The 21,945-nt window shown below is 36.5% G+C and overlaps 1 protein-coding gene across 4 annotated transcripts in view; it reads left to right on the top strand.

Annotated features, from left to right (window-relative positions):
- LOC127865931 (zinc finger protein DPF3-like) overlaps positions 1 to 20,887 on the top strand; it is a 68,627-nt gene extending 47,740 nt beyond the window's left edge. The window contains exons 9-13 of one of the 4 annotated variants that reach the window (XM_052406080.1): positions 5,149 to 5,178; positions 11,844 to 11,969; positions 13,593 to 13,705; positions 14,344 to 14,425; positions 17,949 to 20,887. In XM_052406080.1, coding sequence (XP_052262040.1) covers positions 5,149 to 5,178; positions 11,844 to 11,969; positions 13,593 to 13,705; positions 14,344 to 14,425; positions 17,949 to 18,016 — 419 coding nt within the window. In that variant the 3' untranslated portion in view covers positions 18,017 to 20,887. The remainder of the gene's footprint in view (positions 1 to 5,148; positions 5,179 to 11,843; positions 11,970 to 13,592; positions 13,706 to 14,343; positions 14,426 to 17,948) is intronic. The other 3 variants (XM_052406082.1, XM_052406083.1, XM_052406081.1) reach the window with 3 other exon arrangements.
- Positions 20,888 to 21,945: the final 1,058 nt, after the last annotated feature.

Here is a 21,945-nt window from a genome sequence, read left to right as displayed (position 1 = left end):
GAGCATAAGGTGCTCATGGTGAGCTTTTGTGATCGCCTTTTGTCCGTTGTCTGTCGTGCATCGTTCAACATTTGCCTTGTTAACACACTAGAGGCCACATTAATTGCCCTTTCTTCACGAAACTTGATCAGAAGATTTGTCACAATGATATCTTGAATGAGAAATGGGTCCAGTTGGTTGAAAAAAATGGCTGTCAAGGGGCGGGGCATGTTTTCTTAAATGGCTATAGTAAAACCTTGTTAAAACTCTAGATGCCACATTTATCGTCCTATCTTCATGAAACTTGATCAGAAGATTTGTCACAATGATATCTTGGACAAGAAATAGGTCCAGTTGGTTGAAAATATGGCCGTCAAAGGGGGGGGGGGGCATGTTTTCTTTAATGGCTATAGTAAAACCTTGTTAACACTCTAGAGGTTACATTTATTGTCCAATGTTCATGAAACATGGTAAAAACATTTGTTGTAATGATATCTTGGATGAGTTTTAAAAACAGTTTGTCTTTTGAAAAATATGGCTGCCAGTGGACGGGGCATTTTTTTCTTATATAGTTATAGTAAACCCTTGTTAACACTCTAGAAGGCACATTTATAGTCCAATCTTCCTGAAACTTGGTCAGAACATTTTTACTAATGATATATTGGATTAATTTGAAAATGGTTCAAGTCTTTTGAAAGCACGGTGGCCAATCGGCAGGACATTTTTCCTTCTATTGCTTTAGTAAAACCTTGTTTACTCTCCACAAATCACATTTATGGTCTAATCTTTATGAAACTTAATTAGAACTATTGTTCTGATGATAGCTCCACTGAGTTTTAATATGGTTAAGGTTCGTTGAAACATAAGGCTGCCAGGGTTGGGGCGTTTTTCCTTTTATGGTTATTGTAAAACGGTTAAACCTTGTTAATTCTCTAGTTTATATTTTTGCCAAGATTGAAAATGGTTTCAGAAACAGCTCAAAAGTTTCTAAGAGCAGTTCAGTTTCCTGAAGTCTCAGGTGAGCGAACGTGGGCCTCTTGCCCTCTTGTTTTAGTTTTGTTTTCCTTCTAACATGTTCCATTCCCCTATTGGTCTGTATGCCAGTGGCAGTATGACTTAACACCAAATATCAGCGATACCCACGTTTTTGTGATAAGTTGCATTAGTTTTAGTAAGTTTCCATATGAATTTCTGTAAATTTGTCTAGGTTTGGCTGCAACAATGAGTTCTCTTTTAGTTTTGTAAATGTATGCTAATGAAGATGGTTTGGTCAGATTTTCCTGGTTAAGCCATATTGTGCCACTCATGCTGTGTAAATTTGTGAGAAGTTGTGGGAAAAGCCCTTCCCTGGAAACCTTGTCTTTGCTTGTCACATGGCTATAATAATTGCATCATCCAACATCATGCTAAGCTGCTTCAACAATTAACTGCTACCAATATATGTTTGTTCTTAATGCATAATCCCATAAACTGCACATACTATAATAGATATATGACATAGTGATAATTCAGGTTAAGTTGAATATGAAAAATGCAATCACTTTGTCAGGCGGGCTGACTCAGTTGGTAGAGCCCTGACTTCTACTCCAAGTATTGGGTTTGATCCCCTGCCCTGTAATATTAGTTGCATGGTCATTGGTCATAAAATCCTTTCTAAGGAATTTATGCCATGACCTCTAATTCAAGTTGTACAGTTGTCAGTTACTGGCATAACTATGTGCACTTAGTACTGGTAAACCTACTATCCCAGGAAAAGCATGAGTTGGTAAAATTTAACACTGACATATGACTGAAATGCTTTTAAAAATCCAAACAAAACAAAAACATATTTTACTATGTTGGGTGAATTGATATTCATAAATGTTGAAACAAAACAATTTGTCACATTAACAATGGAGGAGAGTTTAGCCTTTTTATGCTCCCCCAAAATTTATTTTGGGGGGAGCATATAGTCGCCGCTTCGTCTGTCCGTCCGTCCACAATTTTTGTCCATGCTATTTCTCAGAAACTAATGACTGGAATTCAATGAAACTTTATGGGAAGCTTCACTACCAAGAGGATATGTGCATATTATCAGCGGGTTCTGGTCAGATGATTTTTCACAGAGTTATGGCCCTTTTGAAAATCTCCATTAACTGTACATATAGTGCAATTCTTGTCTGGGCTATTTCTCAGCAACTAATGACCGGAATTCAATGAAACTTTATGGGAAGCTTCACTACCAAGAGGAGATGTGCAAATAATCAACGGGTTCTGGTCGGATGATTTTTCACAGAGTTATGGCCCTTTGAAATTTTCCATAAACTGTACATATAGTGCAATTCTTGTCCGGGCTATTTCTCAGCAAATAATGACTGGAATTCAATGAAACTTTATGGGAAGCTTCACTATCAAGAGGAGATGTGCATATTATCAGCGGGTTCTCGTCGGATGATTTTTCACAGAGTTATGTCCCTTTGAAATTTTCCATTGTACATATAGTGCAATTCTTGTCCTGGCTATTTCTCAGCAACTAATGACTGGAATTCAATAAAACTTTATGGGAAGCTTCACTACCAAGAGGAGATGTGCATATTATCAGCCGGTTCTCGTCGGATGATTTTTCACAGAGTTATGGCCCTTTGAAATTTTTCATTGTGCATATAGTGCAATTCTTGTCCGAGCTATTTCTCAGCAACTTATTACAGGAGTTCAATGAAACTTTATGGGAAGCTTCACTGCCAACAGGAGATGTGCATATTATTAGCCGGTTATGGTCGGATGAATTTTCACAGAGTTATGGCCCTTTGAAATTTTCTATAAACTGTACATATAGTGCAATTCTTGTCCGGGCTATTTCTCCTCAACTACTGACTGGAATTCAATGAAGCTTTATGGAAAGCTTTACTACCTTGAGGAGATGTGCATGCTATTTGTGGGTTCTGGTTAGATGATTTATTTAGAGAGTTATGGCCCTTTGAAATTTTTAAGTTGCTAAGCCATCCATCGGATTATTTTGTCCAAAGTAATGCCCCTCAAGACGTTTCCTTTTATCTGAATATATAGTGCAATTTTGTGACAAAAAAAAACTTTGGGGAGCATCACCCATCTCCGACGGTTTCTTGTTAATAAAGCTTTTAGAATTATGTTGTGCGTAAAATACAATGCAATTATATGTTGAATAATTTCTCTCATCCCACTGTGTGTAAAATAATTATCTTAACCGAACCCCTGCACAATATTATACTACACTTATGGATATCACTGCTCTGACATAAAATGATGAGGTATCATAAAAACATACTGTTTTAAATGATAACTTCTGTACAGACACTTTGTTAGAATGTATTATGATAGCACTGCACATTGCAGGCATTGTAAGGATGTTTTGCGCTTATGTATCAACAGTCTTGTGTGTTTCTGCCAATCTAATGCATTTGTTTGCGTGTGTGAATGACAAGAAAAAAACATGTAATTGTACTCATGGAATGGAATGTAGCTGAAACTGTGAACAGTGCATTGCACCAAAATGACAAGCACATGTTGAGTCAATTTTAACCAAGTCTGGGTGATTTATGCATACATGCCATAATTTTTCAGACCAATTCCGGGACATTGAGTTAAATTGTCCGGGACTTTTGCCGATTTTCCGGGACATGTATAAAATGTAGCGATATTTATAGACATATGCATTTTTGGTACGTTTTTTTTTGTTTCGCATCGTTAATTGCAAAAGTTCGAAAGCCTATCCGAAATACACTTGATCTATTAACGTCAAATTAAACATTACTACTTCCGTAACTAGATACAAGCCACGTGTTTTAAGTGTAAACGTTCTAAACATAGATGGTGACGTCACTGCGTTATTGTTATTAAGGCCAGTGTGTAACGCGTAGTTGTTGATTCGCCTTTATTCATTTATAACATTTATATAATAAAAAAATACAACAATACAGTACCGTTAGATCGTCAACTCAAATCAATTCACAATACATGTCGGTTAAACGTGCGAACATAAACTGCTTTTAATTTTTTACTCAGCGATGTTGGAATTCAGATGTGTTAACAACTATCCTTTGCCCTTACGCAGCGGGAAATAATGACGTAGTAGATTAAAGTCAATTAACAACCACATTAAACATTGCCGCCTTTTCGGTTTGACTGCGAACATGAGACAATCGATATGATAGCAGGACCCCTGTTAATTGATCGATTTTGACACGTAGCATAGTCTGCCTATTCGGGTAGGCATTGTCATGGAGACGCTGCAGATATACACAGATTCGAGGTGCAGTTAAGCCTAAGATAAATTACATGTATATATGGATTTTGTAAATTCCGGGACATTTGACATTTTTCCGGGACAGCGGGACAAGTTCTTCATTTCCGGGACTGTCCCGGACAATCCGGGACGTATGGCATGTATGTTTATGTAAATGTTTTTGTTAAGCAGTACACTTAAATACTTAAAAATTTCAGGATTTTAGGTGTTTGTGTTTTGGGTGTCACTCTTTGTGCATAACATACTTCGCTGAATTTTAACATAATTTAAAAGATTTTGAAATTAATGGACTGGTACATGTTCAAGCTCATATTATGCCCTTATTTATGTAAATGGTTATCACTAAATACAAAAAATGCTAGCAGTTGATATAAAAAAAAATAAAGTACAATAATGATGAAGTTGAGTAAAGAATTTAAATTATAAAAGATACATCAAAATAAAATAAAATTGATAAATAAGGATGTAAATTCAGTACGCATATAAAAAGGTTCAAATTTGTTTCTCGGAAGGCATAGTTTTAATACCTGATTGATTTAAAACAAGATCTGTTTTAACACCGGTACATGTATATGGTGGTTGTCTCTAAATTATGTATATATGCTTATTACAGGTAAGCATTATGTTGACTTGTTTATAAATATGCATTTAATAAGAATATGCAACCACTTATTCTATGATGCAATATAATGACATGACAATAGCATTTTTCATGTCAAATTTATTTTAGGTTGATAAGCAATGAATTGTTTTCATTAGAACTGCACTGTTTGTAACAGCATCAAATATATTAGTTTAAAGATAGGATGTTAGAAGGTTAATTTACTTATAAATCATTCATATTCTTAGAAAAACTTGTTGCCAAGAAACTGTATGAAGTGTGAAAGGTGAAATTTAATTCCTTTCAGGCAAGCCCTTGCCAAGTATTATTTTCCCAGGTAAGAATGCTATAGTGTTGACCTCTGTCTGTAGTTCACGCAGCGAGAGAAATAATGAAAAGTATTCTTTTGCAGAACACTTTTTTTGCCTTTTCCTTTTGCAATGGGTCATAGGGATTATAAATGCAAAAGATGTCACATATTTATGCAGTAAATCACAAAGCTTTTGTTTGTTAAAGCCTTTTAAGATTGGCAGGGGCATCCCAATTTTTTTCATCTGTTTGAGTTTATCATTATAAAAATATATATATAACATTTATCCAAAGCTTAAATTCGCTTCAGTTGATATAATGATTTGACTGCGCTTCATGTAATGTGGCGCTATTCTGTGACCTTTTTTTCCCCCAAACTCAGATTATAAATAGATTTTATCCAATTCTGAACATGGCTAAGTGCTCATAGTTATTTAATTGAAAACTTGGAAAAGCCACAGTATAAGTTGATTGCTTGTTTTGAAGAAGTATTCTAACAGAATGTTTTAATTTTCATAAAAAAAATCGTGAAAAAATGGGGTGTAACAGGCTGGTCTGGAGCTTTGCTGGCCACATACGGCAATAGACCAGGCTCCTATGTAGACCTACACTAATGTTTTTATAACATGCTGTACCTTGCTTTGTTGTGTTATACAATCATTATGATTTTCTATATATTAAAAATTATAACATTAATATTTTGAGCTTTTTGTTTGGCTACATTTTGTGCAACTGATGAATCACATGATGTTTTAGCTAAATAACGTTGTCAGCATCAGATGACGTTCAGATCATAGACACGTTTTTGAATAGTTAGCATGCTTAAAATCAATTGTCATTTTGAAGCATTTGATAAAAAAGATCTGCACTAGCTGTCACTTTATGCCATATATTCATGACTCTACCAAACACTCCCTTGGCTATTGCATGGTTTATTGAAGGCAATTTTCAAATTTATTTCAAGATGGTCAGCTGATCTATGCACTGGTATGTTATTGAGATGAATTGGCGATACAAAAATAGAATACAATTGATAAAATGACCTTGAATTTTATATTGTTTGATGATACAAATCAGTGCAGAGGTTTTAACTTTTAGCTCCACTTTTCATTGAATAGTCCAAGCTGCATGTGTTCCACTCCACAAATGTCTTGGTCATGCATATCATAAATTTAAAAGCCATGATGAAATTTTATGCAACTGGCAAAGTTTATATGATTTTATATGAAATATGTGCCTCTGTCTTAATTTCTTTGACTGTGTAGCATCTGGCGTTATTCTGACACATGATTGTGCAGTCATTTTTGGACAACAAATTGTAACCATGGCAGCTGCCTTGGCATGCCTGAGCGTTGCTGTGACGCAGTATGAGGTTACAGACAGAATAGTATATTATTCTATTGAAATGAAAGAATAGTCAAACATGCTGTGTCTTGGGACAGGCCTTTTTAACATATTAAATGAAAATTATAATTGCATGGAAAAACACGCTGCTTAAACCTGTAATTTCTTTTGTTTTATCACTTGGACACATATTTGGATTTGCGTAAAATTATTTTTTCACTTATTTATTAAACATGCCAGATTATTTTTTTTCATACGTCCATTTTGCAAGTATTCAATTTCTTAGCTTTTATTATCAATGAGATTCACTGTAAGGAACATTATAGTTTTTTATGCCTCCGGATGGAATGATTGGGGGTATATTTTTTTTTGGGGCGGTCTGTCTGTCTGTCTGTCATTCTGTCCCAAAACTTTAACCTTGGTTTTGCGATAACTTTTGCAATATTGAAGATAGCAACTTGATATTTGGCATGCATGTGTATCTCATGGAGCTGCACATTTTGAGTGGTGAAAGGTCAAAGTCATCCTTCAAGGTCAAAGGTCAAATACACTGTAACTCCAATATAGCGCGGTCAATGGGGTCCAAGCTGCGAAACAGCGTTATAACGGATCCGCGTTATAGGTTTTGAGCTCATTTACTGCAGGGCGCTATAAACAAAACAGGTATAGAATAACCAATAATATAGGTCATGTATATATATATTGCCATGCCGTGTTGACGCAAATACATGCATATAAACCGAATCGTATCGATAACAGTATACATACCGCTTTTCTTATGTGCACATTTATCCGATAATCCAATAAAATTGCAACATCACTTAAAAATAATAATCTTGAACATTAATGACGATATATGTTTAAGAAATTCGTAAACACAACCGTACGCATATATGCCATTTTCAGAAGTGTTAAGAGTACAGTGCATTATGGGGCAGAGATTTCATTGGACGAGCAACTTTAAATTTAGATTGAATGCAATACGACTCATGTACAAAAAATTGTTATATTGCGTCATACGCATGCAAAAAACGTGTTTTCCGGGGACTTTCTGATACCGCGCGAAAATGAAAGTGAAACTCTGTTAACAATTGCCGGTACACTGCGTTCGCATGTAAATAAATCGTCTGCATTATTTAATTTCTTATACACGAACTGAAAGAGATTACATGACATAATACTAGAATGATAATAAAATGACAGAAAAAGTTGTTTTATACAGTAGGCAGTATATTTCACAGCCGCTCATTTAATATAGTCAAACTGCAACCATATAAAAGAAAGAATGTTTCAATCGTTTTGAATTACTTGAATTGTATAACTATCCCGCTTGCACTTAACTTATGGAAATTATCGCAATGAACCGCTCTGATGAGGAAAACATGTAATAAACACTGACACGCGAGTTTTTCACACCTTTATTGACATTACACAACAGATTAACACCAATTAGCTGTTGGTGTTGTTTAACCTCGAGGCGATTATAATCGGTTCAACGGACGGTTGAATAAAGCAATCAACATAACTGTGATTGCCGCCATCTTTGAATTGTCTGAAAATACATGAAGTTGCATTATACGGGTTTGAATCAGAAATAAAATGGAAGGTTGGAGAAAAAATGGGATCCAAGCACCCTCCGCGTTATATTGGATTCAGCGTTATAACGGAGCGCTTTATATTGGAGTTACAGTGTATATGGCTTCAAAGCGGCGCAATAGGGGGCATTGTGTTTCTGACAAACACATCTCTTGTTTTGGAATTTATTTTGTTGAGGATTTTGAGTCTTAACATTATGCATCAGGTAACTTCTAATCAAATATGACTAATATGGTGATGTTGTTATGAAGCCATTTATTGTCTGCTTTATGTTAATGATGATAATGTACAATATCTATTGAATTACAGCACAGAGATGACAACTAACGACACAGAGCACTCTGGGCTCTGGTGGCAAGGGTGAGGTTGCCTCCCCTACTCTTAGATTTGCCATTAACATTTGACATAGATTGATGTTGCTATGGTAACTTACTGTTCTGTCTGCTAGTGGATATGTGGATTTGTTACTTTGTTTTAACTAACATGCTAAGATTAGCAACTGAGCTTATAAAATACTTTGTTGTGTACAAAACAATATCTGTATAAAACATATAGGGGTTGGGTGTGCACCAGTCACTACTCTGTCTAAGATAGAAATGTCAGCAGATCTTGGACGCATCATGGAAAATGGGTCTTATGCATATTCTGCCTCTGAAGCTCAAGACGAGCCTGCGATTTCCCACACTCTTGTGAGGAGCTACTCTGTCTAATATAAACAGAAAAGGTCTCATTAGTGGACAGGGTAGCTCTTTACCAGACTGTGCGCATTGGCATTGAGATATAGAATTATGCTGGCAGCATATGGCATAAGGCCCATTTGGTACTCATGCAAAAGAATTACTCTGGACTTAACCATTTTTTTAATAAAAAAAATCAGGGGAAGCAGCCTCATCAACTCAAATTGTTATACACTAGGAAATTTATTTCAAGCAGTAACAAGGCCTGATATGATTCTTTTATTTAAGTCAGCATTGGTAATAAGACACATTTGAAAATACTGAAACTAATAATATGATCGACAACAAGTCTTTTTGTATTTATGTGTTTTGAACTTAGGTGGAAGGCATTGTGTGTCGTGAATTTGTCAGTTGTAAAAAGTATATAATTGATATTTGGATACTATATTAATAAGATTTGATATTCAATCTTGAATTTAAACAAATCTTTTTCGAGGAAATTATTCAGTGTAATGATTAGATCTGTTAATGAATATATCTACAATATTTTATTTGCATCATTTCTAATTCTTATTAATTAGATATACCGGAAAATATACTTAAAATTACTCATGTCCTAATCAAGCTTTGACTTTTTATGTCCCCCACCACTATAGTGGAGGACATATTGTTTTTGCCTGGTCTGTTGTTCTGTCTGTCTGTTGGTTTGTTTGCGCCAACTTTAACATTTTGCAATAACTTTTGCTATATTGAAGATAGCAACTTTATATTTGGCATGCATGTGTATCTCATGGAGCTGCACATTTTGAGTGGTAAAAGGTCAATGTCATCTTTCAAGGTCAAAGGTCAAAAAAACTAAATCAAAGCGGCACAGAAGGGGACATAGTGTTTCTGACAAACACATTTCTTGTTATGTATGATATTTGGAAAACAGTATTGATTACGTTGATTATAAGCATTTTTTTATGTTTTGGTCTTTAGCTTTTTTTACTTAGAGGGAACTACTGTTATCTTAAAGTTGTTTATTTCAAAGGTTTCTATCAATCTCTTATGTGTTTTTTTATTTTGTTACTTCATTGAAGTTTTTGATGCAATTGTGCAAAACACCAATTTGTGTAAGTTCTTTGGAATTAGGTTTATCATTTCTTGTAATCTCTAATAGTAAATTATGTGTTGGATTACTTAGAGTTATAGGATAAAAGTGCAGGATTTTTTTATTAAAAGAGCTTTTAACATTCAAATATGATAAACTACAAGTTTATGAAATTAAATTGGCTATATTAAGACAAGAAAGGTTACTATCCTTTATAAAAACAACTTCAACATGAGCCCTTGTGATATGCTTGAAGAAAAGATATGCAAGCCGTATTAAGCCATTTCATTACATGTGCTGCTTAGTTCCCTTAAAAACAAAAAGAGATGCTTATTTGGAAATGAGCAGTGTAATGATGAAATGATTTTTATGCCAAATGCGGCAAGTATAGATCCAGACCAGCCTGCACATTTTCGCACTGTGGTCAGGAAGTATCTGTCTGCTTAAGAGACCAAGAAATAATGCCTGAATTTATAGCAGACAGGGTAGCTCCTGACTAGACTGCAAAAATGCACAGGGTGCTCTAGAGCTTGGCTGGTTGCTCCCATAACATGGCTAACATGATGTGGCTCATATGATGTGGTTCACATAACATGGCTCATATGACGTGGCTCACATAACATGGTTCACATGATGTGGTTCACATGACATGGCTCACATGATGTGGCTACCATGATGTGGTTACATAACATTGCTCACATGACGTGGTTCACATAACATGGCTGCCATTACGTGGCTCAAATGACAAGGCTCACATGATGTGGTTCACATAACATGGCTCACATGACCTGGCTCACATTACAAGGCTCACATGACAAGGCTCACATGACAAGGCTCACATAATGCGGCTACCATGATGTGGTTCACATCACATGGCTCACATGCCATGGTTCACATAACATGGCTCACATGACAAGGCTCACATGACAAGGCTCACATGATGTGGTTCACATAACATGGCTCACATGATGTGGCTCATGTGACGTGGCTCACATGATGGGGCTCACTTGATTGGGTTCACATGACGGGGTTCACATAATATGGCTCACATGACATGGTTTACATGATGTGGTTTACTTAACATGGCTCACATGACGTGGCTACCATGATGTGGTTCACATAACATGGCTCACATGATGTGGTTCACATAACATGGCTCACATGACATGGTTCACATGACTTGGTTTACATAACATGGCTCACATGACGTGGCTCACATGACATGGTTCACATTATTTGGTTCACATAACATGGCTCATGTGACGTGGCTCACATGACATGGTTCACATGATGTGGTTCACATAACATGGCTCACATGACATGGTTCACATGACAAGGCTCACATGATGTGGTTCACATGACAAGGCTCACATGATGTGGTTCACATAACATGGCTCACATGACGTGGCTCACGTGACATGGCTACCATGACACAGCTCACATGATGTGGTTCACATGACATGGCTCACATGACAAGGCTCACATGACATGGTTCACATAATATGGCTCACATGATGTGGCTCACGTGACATGGCTCACATGACAAAGCTCACATGACATGGTTCACATAACGTGGCTCACATGACGTGGCTGTCATGATATGGCTACCATGATGTGGCTGTCATGATGTTGCTACCATGATGTGGCTCACATGACGTGGCTGCCATGACTTGGCTACCATGACTTGGCTGCCTTGACGTTGCTCACATGATGTGGCTCACATGACGTGGCTGCCATGACATGGCTGCCATGACGTGGATACCATGACGTGGTTCACATGACATGGCTGCCATGATGTGGCTTCCATGACGTGGCTACCATGACGTGGCTAACATGACATGGCTGCCATGACGTGGCTACCATGATATGGCTACAATGACGTGGCTGCCATGACGTGGCTACCATGATATGGCTACAATGACGTGGCTGCCATGACGTGGCTACCATGACATGGCTCACATGCTGTATGTGGTTACCTTGCAGAGCGCGGGGAGGACGGGAAGGTTCAGAACAGCAACTACTGTGACTTCTGTCTTGGTGACGCAGATGAGAACAAGAAGACAGGCACACCCGAGGAGCTGGTGTCCTGCAGCGACTGTGGACGATCAGGTTCATGCCTATTGTTACATTCTTTGTTAAAACAAATGTATTTTGTATGACCTTTATCCAGTACCCAAGTTTACTGTGTATATCCAATATGTGCTACTTATACTGTACCAATGTATACAGTGGATATCAGGTGCATGCGCCTTGTCACTTACCCTGTTATAATGCGTACATGGAACAGGCCCCTTGCCAAATACCCTGTTATTAAAGGTATATCAGGCACATGCCCTTTAGTTAACACATGCATAATATTATCACATGCCCAGGTTTACCAGGTATTTGACCCTTTTAGTATTTACTCACTGTAATAATAGAATTGTTTGCGTGTGTACACAAACTCCAAATTTCTGTTCTGGCATTCTGATTTAGTTTTATATGTTTTAATTGCCCAATAAACATATTGATGATATTAATATTCATGACCCAGATTTTGCAATTGGAAATGTTTCCTAAATAAGTAGATAACATTAACTGTTTCCAAAAATGGTAAATTATTTAAGTAAATCTTTAGCTTCATGTGGTGGTAAACATTTTATTTTCACTCAAAAATATCTCAATATTAGGGATGGCAAACCTAAGCAAATCCGTAAACAGTTAACCTTTTTCGATATTCGAGCGGTTAACCAGTTAACCGACTGTCGTTGTACCACATAAATAAAAAAAAAACATCCGAAAAAATGTATACGTTTATAAACAATTTTTACATGTATATGCAAATACATGTATGCTTTGTCTTGTTGATTGTCTTGTAACCTAATTACTTTTACCATTTTATCAATTAAATACTGTTTATTTACAAATGTTGGTCCTATAAAATGGGAATTCAAATTCTAAATTTAATATTATACATTTTGAATCTTATACTTAGTCTTTCTGAAAGTCATTTCCGACAAAAATTGTTACATGCTTGTCGGTTTACTGTGATATACCTTTGATGTAATATTACCTTCATGTCATTAACAAATAATTATTGTTCTACACCTTGATCAATAAAAGCTAGTGCAGATTGAATTATGTTGTGTTTTATTAACACTCATTATCCTTGAAGAATTACGTAAATTAACAGTTTGCTGATTAATAACAATTGTCAATTAGCGTAAATATATTTTGCAAAGGGCATAATGGTTTTCAAACCTCTGTTGTTAAGGCCTGTTTATACTCAATGTCTTTATTAGGGCGTTTAAGTTTGCAATAGTTGTTAAAACAACAGTGATCGGGTGTAAACTCAGTGTCCAGCTTTATTGATTTTATCAAGCAATGGTAGTCAACACAATGGCACAATAGAATGTAAAGTGCTTAACCAACACACTGCAGAGTAGGTTCTAATTGCTCGTGTGCCTGCTCATTAATCCGCTGCACCCCGATGGTTTACAACTCTAATCGCTTTTAATCCACATGGGATCATTGCAGGGTGGTAATTGCTGATAATTTGCGATAAGCGGATTAGCCAATACAGTGAAGAGAAGTAAAACAAAACTAACAATTTGAGCATTTATTGCGTTCAGCCAAAATTGTGTTTTCTGCAAGAGTAACCGAATATTAATTTTGTAACCGGTTAACCTCCTTAAGAACAGTTAACCGAATAACTGTTGACATCCCTACTCAATATACATGTATTTTGCATAGGTCACCCTACTTGCCTGCAGTTCACAACCAACATGACAATCTCAGTGAAGAAGTACCCATGGCAGTGTATTGAGTGCAAGTCCTGTGGGTTGTGCGGGACCTCAGAGAATGATGTAAGTTTTAATTTGGCCGTGCTCTGTGAAAAAGGGGTTTAATGCATGTGCAGGAAGAGTCGTCCCAGATTAGCCTGTGCAGTTTACAAATGCTGAGTTTAACAAAATTTGCCACATATTTTCTGCTGTATGACAAATTTCAATCTGGTTGTGTGTTATTATACTCTAGTCTATTGAAAAACAGCAAATAGTATTTGTGTTATGAATAATTGATCTCTTAATTTTGTTTTTGTACACAAGTAATATGGGCTGCAGAGATTCAAATTGCCCATGGTCATTGTGCTGACCCCCTTGATTTTCTGAAATAATTTCTTTGTCCCTCTTAAAATAACTTAAAAGAAGAAAGATGGGTAAGTGTGGTATCTTTAAATCTTTACCTCTATAGGAGTGTAAATATATAAATAAGTATATTGAATGAAAAGATAATAAAAAGCTCTGTGGTCCAAGCCATTAACTTATTTAGTGTTCAAGCATTTTTCAGTAGCCTCTGCTTATGACATATGATAACATGTATTTTAAACTAAGCTAGTATGAGTTGTTTATGTGCAAGTGCTAATGATATGTGCCAATGAAGGTTTGCTAATAACAGTATGCCATGCCTGTTCTGCTTGTACACTCTGGTTTGTTGTATGTTTCAGGAGCAGCTGTTGTTCTGTGACGACTGTGACCGCGGTTACCACATGTACTGCCTCAACCCACCCCTCTCTGAAGCCCCTGAAGGTATGCTAGGGGTCTGTGTTATTGTAGTTACCACATGTACTGCCTCAACCTACCCTCTCTGAGGCCCCTGAAGGTGGGTTTGTGTGACCATGGTAACCACATGAACTGCCTCAACCCATCCCTCTCAGAGGCCAATGAAGGTATCATATGGGTCTGTGTTACTGTGGTTACCATATGTACTGCCTCAACCCACCCCTCTCTGAGGCCTTTGAAGGTATGCTAGGGGTCTGTGTTATTGTAGTTACCACATGTACTGCCTCAACCTACCCCTTTCTGAGGTCCTGAAGGTATGTTAAGGGTGTGTGTGACCATGGTTACCACATGTACTGCCTCAACCCATCCCTCTCAGATGCCCATGAAGGTATCATATGGGTCTGTGTTACTGTGGTTACCATATGTACTGCCTCAACCCACCCCTCTCTGAGGCCCCTGATTGTATGCTAGGGTTTGTGTGACCATGGTAACCACATGTACTGCCTCAACGTATCCCTCTCTTAGGCCCCTAAAGGTATGTTAGGGTTTGTGTGACCATGGTTACCACATGTACTGTCCAACCTACCCCTCTTTGAGGCCCCTGAAGGTATGCTAGGGGTCTGTTTGACCATGGTTACCACATGTACTGCCTCAACCTACCCCTCTTTAAGGCCCCTGAAGGTATGCTAGAAGTCTGTGTGACCATGGTAACCACATGTACTGCCTCAACCCAACCCTCTCTGAGGCCCCTGAAGCAATGCTGGGGAGCATGTGAAGAATATGATTAGATTATAATGGTTGGCACTCTGCCTTTGTGCACGTTGACTGGCATTATAGCGACGAGTAATTTGCAGCATTTGATTTTACACTTGTTTACCCTTATAATCAAATTTCAATTATTTCATAAACTGTTATGTGACTTTCCCATGTGATTTTTAGCTCACCTGAGCACAACGTGCTCATGGTGAGCTATTGTGATCGCCTTTTGTCCCTCGTGCGTTGTGCGTCGTGCATCTTCAACATTTACCTTGTTAACACTCTTAAGGTCACATTCATTGTCCAATCTTCATGAAACTTGGTTAGAAAATGTGTCTTATTAATATCTTGGACGAGTTCGAAAATGGTTCCGGTTGGTTGAAAAACATGGCTGCCAGGGGGCGTGGCAGTTTTCCTTATATGGCTATAGTAAAACCTTGTTAACACACTAGAAGTCACATTTTTAGTCCAATCTGCATGAAACTTGGTGGGAACATGTGTCCCAATAAAATCTTGGACAGGTTTAAAAATTGTTCCGGTTGGATGAAAAACATGGCCACCAGGGGGCGGGGCAGTTTTCCTAATATGGCTAAAGTAAAACCTTGTTAACACTCTAGAAGTCACATTTATTGTCCAATCTTCATGAAACTTAGTCAGAACATTTGTTATAATGATATCTTGAACGAGTTAGAAAATGGTTCTGGTTGGTTGAAAAACATGGCTGCCAGGGGGCGTGGCAGTTTCCTAATATGGCTATAGTAAAACCTTGTTAACACTCTAGAAGTCACATCTTTAGTCCAATCTTCATGAAACTTGGTCAGAACATGTGTCCCAATAATATCTTGGACGAGTTCGAAAATGGTTCCAGTTGAATGAAAAACATGGCCACCATGGGGCGGGGCAGTTTTCCTTATGTGGCTTTACTGTATGGTAAAACCTTGTTAACACTCTAGAAGTCACATTTGTGGCCCAATGCTCATGAAACTTGGTCAGAATATTTGAACTTATAATATCTAGGCTAAGTTCTAAAATGGTTGAGATCCGTTAAAAACCATGGCCGCAAGAGGGCGTGGCATTTTTCCTTAAATGGCTATTTACTACAAAACCTTATTAACACTCTAGAAGTCACATTTATTATCCAATCTTTATGAAACTTGATCAGAACATTTGTTCTAACAATAGCTCGAGTGAGTTTGAAAATAGTTATGGTTTGTTGAAAAACATGGCCCCCATGGGGGGGGGGGGGGGGGGCAGTTGTCCTTATATGGCTTTAGTGAAAACTTGTTGACACTATATGAGCCACATTTATAGCCAATCTTCATGAAACTTGGTCAGAACATTTGTCCCAATGAAATTTTGCCAGAGATTGAAGCTGGGTCATATGAGCTCAAAAACTGGGTCACAAGGTCAAATATAAAAAAAACATGTTAAAAGTCACTTTTTTTGTCCAAAATAATCTTCATGAATCAGCTTGCATTTTTTTCAGAATAGTCTAGTTCCTTTGGCTTTCAGGTGAGCGCCTTAGGGCCTGATGGCCCTCTTGTTAATCGAAAAGCAGTGCACCATGTTATAAAATAGATTGGTAAAGATTAACCTTTTTTTTACCATTTACTTGAGTATAACTTCACGGTGTAGATGCATATCGGTGGCCTCTCTGTCAAAATGCTGCCTCTCTGTTCATTCTCGGCTGCCTCTCTGTTATATACAAGAAAATGGATGATCGGCATTCACAAAACAAGTAAGAAAATATAAAATTGAAACCTGTAAACACATTTGTGCATAAAAAGAGGAAGTCCATGAGTTGAAGCATATATCCAGCTAAATGTTCACAGTATTCCGCAGGTCCAACACACATATCACAACCTCTATCGAAGATGGAATGATGACGAGGTTGGTGGAACAATCGTGCATACATGCCACTTTGTCGACTTTTTATCATAGCTTTTCCCAAATATGTAAAATATCTAGTGTCATTGATAGCATCTTTTATGATCAAATCCTTATGTTCGATGTACGCTATATAGTAATTTTCATCAATTTTAATTAAAAAATGCCTACTTTCGCTTTTGTTGTGGCACGGGAAGCCTCTCCATCGGCTCACTTTTCTGGCATGGGTAGCCTATCTAGTCGTCGATTGACACTGGCATGTCAATGTTAAAAAGTCATCAAAGTGACATGTATGCACGATTGTTCCACCAACCTCGTCATCATTCCATCTTCGATAGAGGTTGTGATAAGTATTTGGACTTGCGGAATACTGTGAACATTTAGCTGGATATATGCTTCAACTCACGGATCTTCTCTTTTTATGCACAAATGTGTTTATGGGTTTTAATTTATATTTTCTTACCTGTTTTGTGAATGTTGATCATCCGTTTTCTTGTATATAACAGAGAGGCAGCCGAGAATGAACAGAGAGGCAGCATTTTGACAGAGAGGCCACCGATATGCATAAACACTGTGAACTTGTGGTCTTGAGGTTTTGCTCAATATGAATGGAAAACATCAGTAGAGTAGAATATCACCATTACATGTATATGAGTCTCATTCTGAGGAAAATGGACTTAATACATGTGCCTAAAGTGGCATCCCAGATTAGCCAAGTTGAGACGACACTTTCTGCTTTCAGGGTGTTTTTCATTTAAAGGAAGTCTCTTCTTAACAAATATGCAGTGTAGCCCAAAGTGTTGTCCCTGATTAGCCTGTGCACACTGAACAAGTGCATAAAGGACTACACTGCACACTTGCATTAAGCTCAGTAATCCTATGAGCTAACATTATTGACATGTTTCAGGTAACTGGAGTTGTCACTTGTGCATTGAGGAGTTCCACGGTGGCAAGAAGCCCGCTGGCATGGTGTAGAGGGCATCTTTGTGTGGCAGGGGTCATGTTGACATTGCAACTTGATAATATCATTAAGACTATACTGCTAGAAGCAACAATTACATAAGCATAACTTGTACTGAGATTACACATGACTACAGTATGAAGCACAGCTAGCAGTGGCTTTCAGGATTCAATTAAAATAGACCACAGGTGTTATTGCATGTGGATGCTTTTTATGTGGAGTTCAGAGATATTGTTACACTCATGGGTAATTTTTATGCCCCCTTTCAAAGAAAATGGGGCATATAGTGATCGGACTGTCTGTCCGTCTGTCTGTCTGTCTGTCTGTCTGTCTGTCTGTCTGTCTGTCTGTCTGTCTGTCTGTCTGTCTTTCCGTCACACTTTGCGTTTAGGTTTTGAAAAATGCTCATAACGTCTATGTCCCTTGAGATATAACCTTCATATTTGGTATGCATGTGTATATGGACAAGGCCTTTCCATACGCACGAAAAATTTTTACCCCTGTGACCTTGACCTTGAACTTAGGGTCTGTGTTTAGGTTTCACAATCTGCGTTTAGGTTTCGAAAAAAGCTCATAACTTCTATCAAGCGTTTATAGAGGGCATAAGTCATCCTATGGTGACAGCTCTTGTTGTAACATCTTTATATTAAATTGTTTAATCATTCCTTAAAATATATCTTAATAAATGTGTGCTAATAAATGTAAAAAAAATCACCTAGACACAGGTTTTGATTTTGATGTTTACTGTTTATACTTGTATATGTGTAGCTTATTTCAAATTTTAGTCAAATATAAAACGTAAGTGTTGTTACAATTGTCCTTGATACACTTACATGAAAGTCTCCCTTCCTGTGACTTGAGAACAAAAAGATATGTATCAAATTAACTTAATAAAGGTTTACTTCCCACTGTTGTGCACTTGTACGCAATTACCATTTTTGAAAGAAATAATGAGATAAGATTCATTTTCTTAGTAAATTACCCAAGAGATGTGCAGCGCTGTTTTATTGTCTATGTTATGTTAGTGTATGTTTATATTTTAGTCATTCAATCTTTTTTATTCTCTAAACAAATATGCCCTGAAATATGTGAGCATGTAAATGTAGATGGACTGTAAATGTTCAAATTTCAAAGTATTAACATATTTTGGATTTTGTGAACCTTTTATTGTATTAAGTGTTCGTAATAATAATGAATAAATATACTTGGTAAAAAAGGTGTGTTTTCGTTGATTGCCACTGTTAGTCAGTTTTATACACATAGACAGATGTATATGTGAAAGGGTATTGTTCACAATCACAGATTGTTGTATACTACATGTATTCAGTTTTACTTGAGAGATTCAAATATAAGAACTTATTAAAATTTAATAACAAGAAAACATTTTCTTCCACAAAGAATTACATCTGAATCCTCAGTATCAAAAGTATAAAACATAGACCACAAAGCCATTCCAGCCTGTACTTATATGGCTGCAGGTTTTATTTCATATAAACAACCTATATTGTCAGCTACTTTAACAAAAACACAGAAACTATTCCATTGTTTGATGTTACAAATGCTATATAATTTCTTCATATCAATCTCCTTGTATACAAATGGATTTGGAATGGTTTTTAGTGTTGGTAGCGTTATTTTCTTCTTTATAAGTCATATTCTTCATTCATCACACCCTAGTACATAGTGAAGGGGGTATGCAGGAATAGTCAAGATCTCTACACATCTCTGCCCAAATACCAAAATTCCTCTTGATGCTTTTTCCTACATCTTTTAATCTGCAGCAGGCATTGTTCCTTATTATAGTAAGTTTTGCATGTGCGCTTTTCATCCTGCTTTACAAATGATTAAAGTTATATCCTTTTTTGAATGTTTGCTTTAAAATTGTGTCTGGAGCATATAGCGAAGAGGTATCCAATTGGAACTTAAAAGTTAGAAACATGTGTATACTATTGAGATGTTCAGTACACAAGAACACAAATTCTTGCTCCTATATTTTTAGAAATATTGCCTTTAGTTTATTTTTGTACTTAAATTTTATCTGGAGCATTTTGTCTTGAACTAAGATGTATCAACAATAGAGAAAATTCCTCTAATGAGTTTTAATACAATGTACATAAATTTTGTTTGAAGCATATCATTAAAATAATTAGAGGTATCAACTATCATATGTACTATGTAGGTAGGTCACAATTCAGGAAAGGGTAAAGCATAAGAATAATAATTCCTGCCTTTATAGTTATTGCCATTGTGAATGTTCATTCTGAAATTTTGTAAAGGGCATATCTTAACTATAATAAGAGATATCTTTATAGTTATTGCCATTGTGAATGTTCATTCTGAAATTTTGTAAAGGGCATATCTTAACTATAATAAGAGATATCAAGATTGAACTTCCTAATTATCCCTTATTCTCATAGTATCAGCCCTCCTCATGGTATCGTGACTGTAACATACAAAAACTCAAGAAGTGCTGGAAAGTTAATGTTTTTCCGATTTTTATTTGTTGCAATTTATTTGATGGTTATCCATGACTATTAAGACGATCATTCCCATAATTCCTGGTGTTCATTGAAGAGTAGGTCATGTTTATTCCAGGGTGATGCTATGAATTTTAAATAACGTAACACACAATTATGCTAGTTTAGTTATGGATTAATAGTAGCTTTATCAAATGTTTTATATGATGCTTATTTTTTAGTAAAATGTAAAAATGTTTTTCCATTTTTTAATGTTTTTTGAACAAGCATATGCACATAGTAACAAACCTTAGCAACCAATCAGAAGGGCCGATATAAGAACCTTTGTACATGATACATCTTACTACAGGGAGCTAAGTCTAGGCAGTATTTTGTCAAAACTAAGCCGATTAAAATGCCAATAATACACATTAAACTATAGATTGACAAATAAAACGTGTTTTTGTATTTATTCACGTCCAAACAAATTCATATGTATACATTAAGAGGGCCGATACTACGGATAGACATGATAGTGCGAAATCATCTGTCAGTGAACAAGAGGGCCATGATTGACCTTGGTGGCTCACACGACTTCAACAAGATCTACCACTGTCATAATACTAAAAAAAACAACATGAAATTGGCTTTCTTGCAAGGACTTAAAGGGACCTTTTCACAGATCTTGGAATGTATTGTAGTTTGTCATTTAATGATTTATATTGATAAATGTAAACATTGGATCTAAAAAGCTCCAAAAACAAGAGCTGTGTTTGTGAAACACAATGCCCCCTACTGCGCAGCTTTGAAGCCATATATTTGACCTTGAAGGATGACCTTGACCTTTCACCACTCGAAATTTGCAGCTCCATGAGATACACATGCATGCCAAATATCAAGTTGCTATCTTCAATATTGCAAAAGTTATGACCTGAAGGTTAAAGTTTTGGGACACACACAATGAATGAATGACAGACAGACAGGCCAAAAACAATATACCACCGATTTTTCGATCTTGGCCAGGGGCATAAAAAATAAGAATAAAATTAAAGAAAGAAAAAACGTTACCTACAACTGGGCTCGAAACCACTGACATCTAAAGTAAAGGTCTAATGCTTAGTCCACTCAGCCATCCGTGCTCATAAAGTAAATTATGTTTTTTATACTATATACTAGTATAAGAGCATGGTAAATTTTTGGTATTACTGTTTCTTCACAAATATCAGAACTACATTGAAAATGTGCGCATATGAAAAAAAATCTTCATATCTCAATTTTTTTAATTTACCAAAACGTGAAAAGGTCCCTTTAAAGTAACATGAAGACAAAACAAACTCACACAAACATTAATTCCTGTATTTTTTAAAATAAGTTAATTTTACAAAATAAGAGGGTCATCCATAGAAGTTACTTTTACAAAATAAGAGGGTCATCCATAGAACATTAATGTATATTTATTTTGATTTCCTGTTAGCTTTCAATGTGTT

Source organism: Dreissena polymorpha, chromosome 2 (genome assembly GCF_020536995.1).
Source record: "Dreissena polymorpha isolate Duluth1 chromosome 2, UMN_Dpol_1.0, whole genome shotgun sequence".
In the NCBI taxonomy this organism is placed as follows: Eukaryota; Metazoa; Mollusca; class Bivalvia; order Myida; family Dreissenidae; genus Dreissena; species Dreissena polymorpha.
Note: the sequence above shows the minus strand (reverse complement) of the source record. Positions and strands in the feature narration are given on the sequence as shown.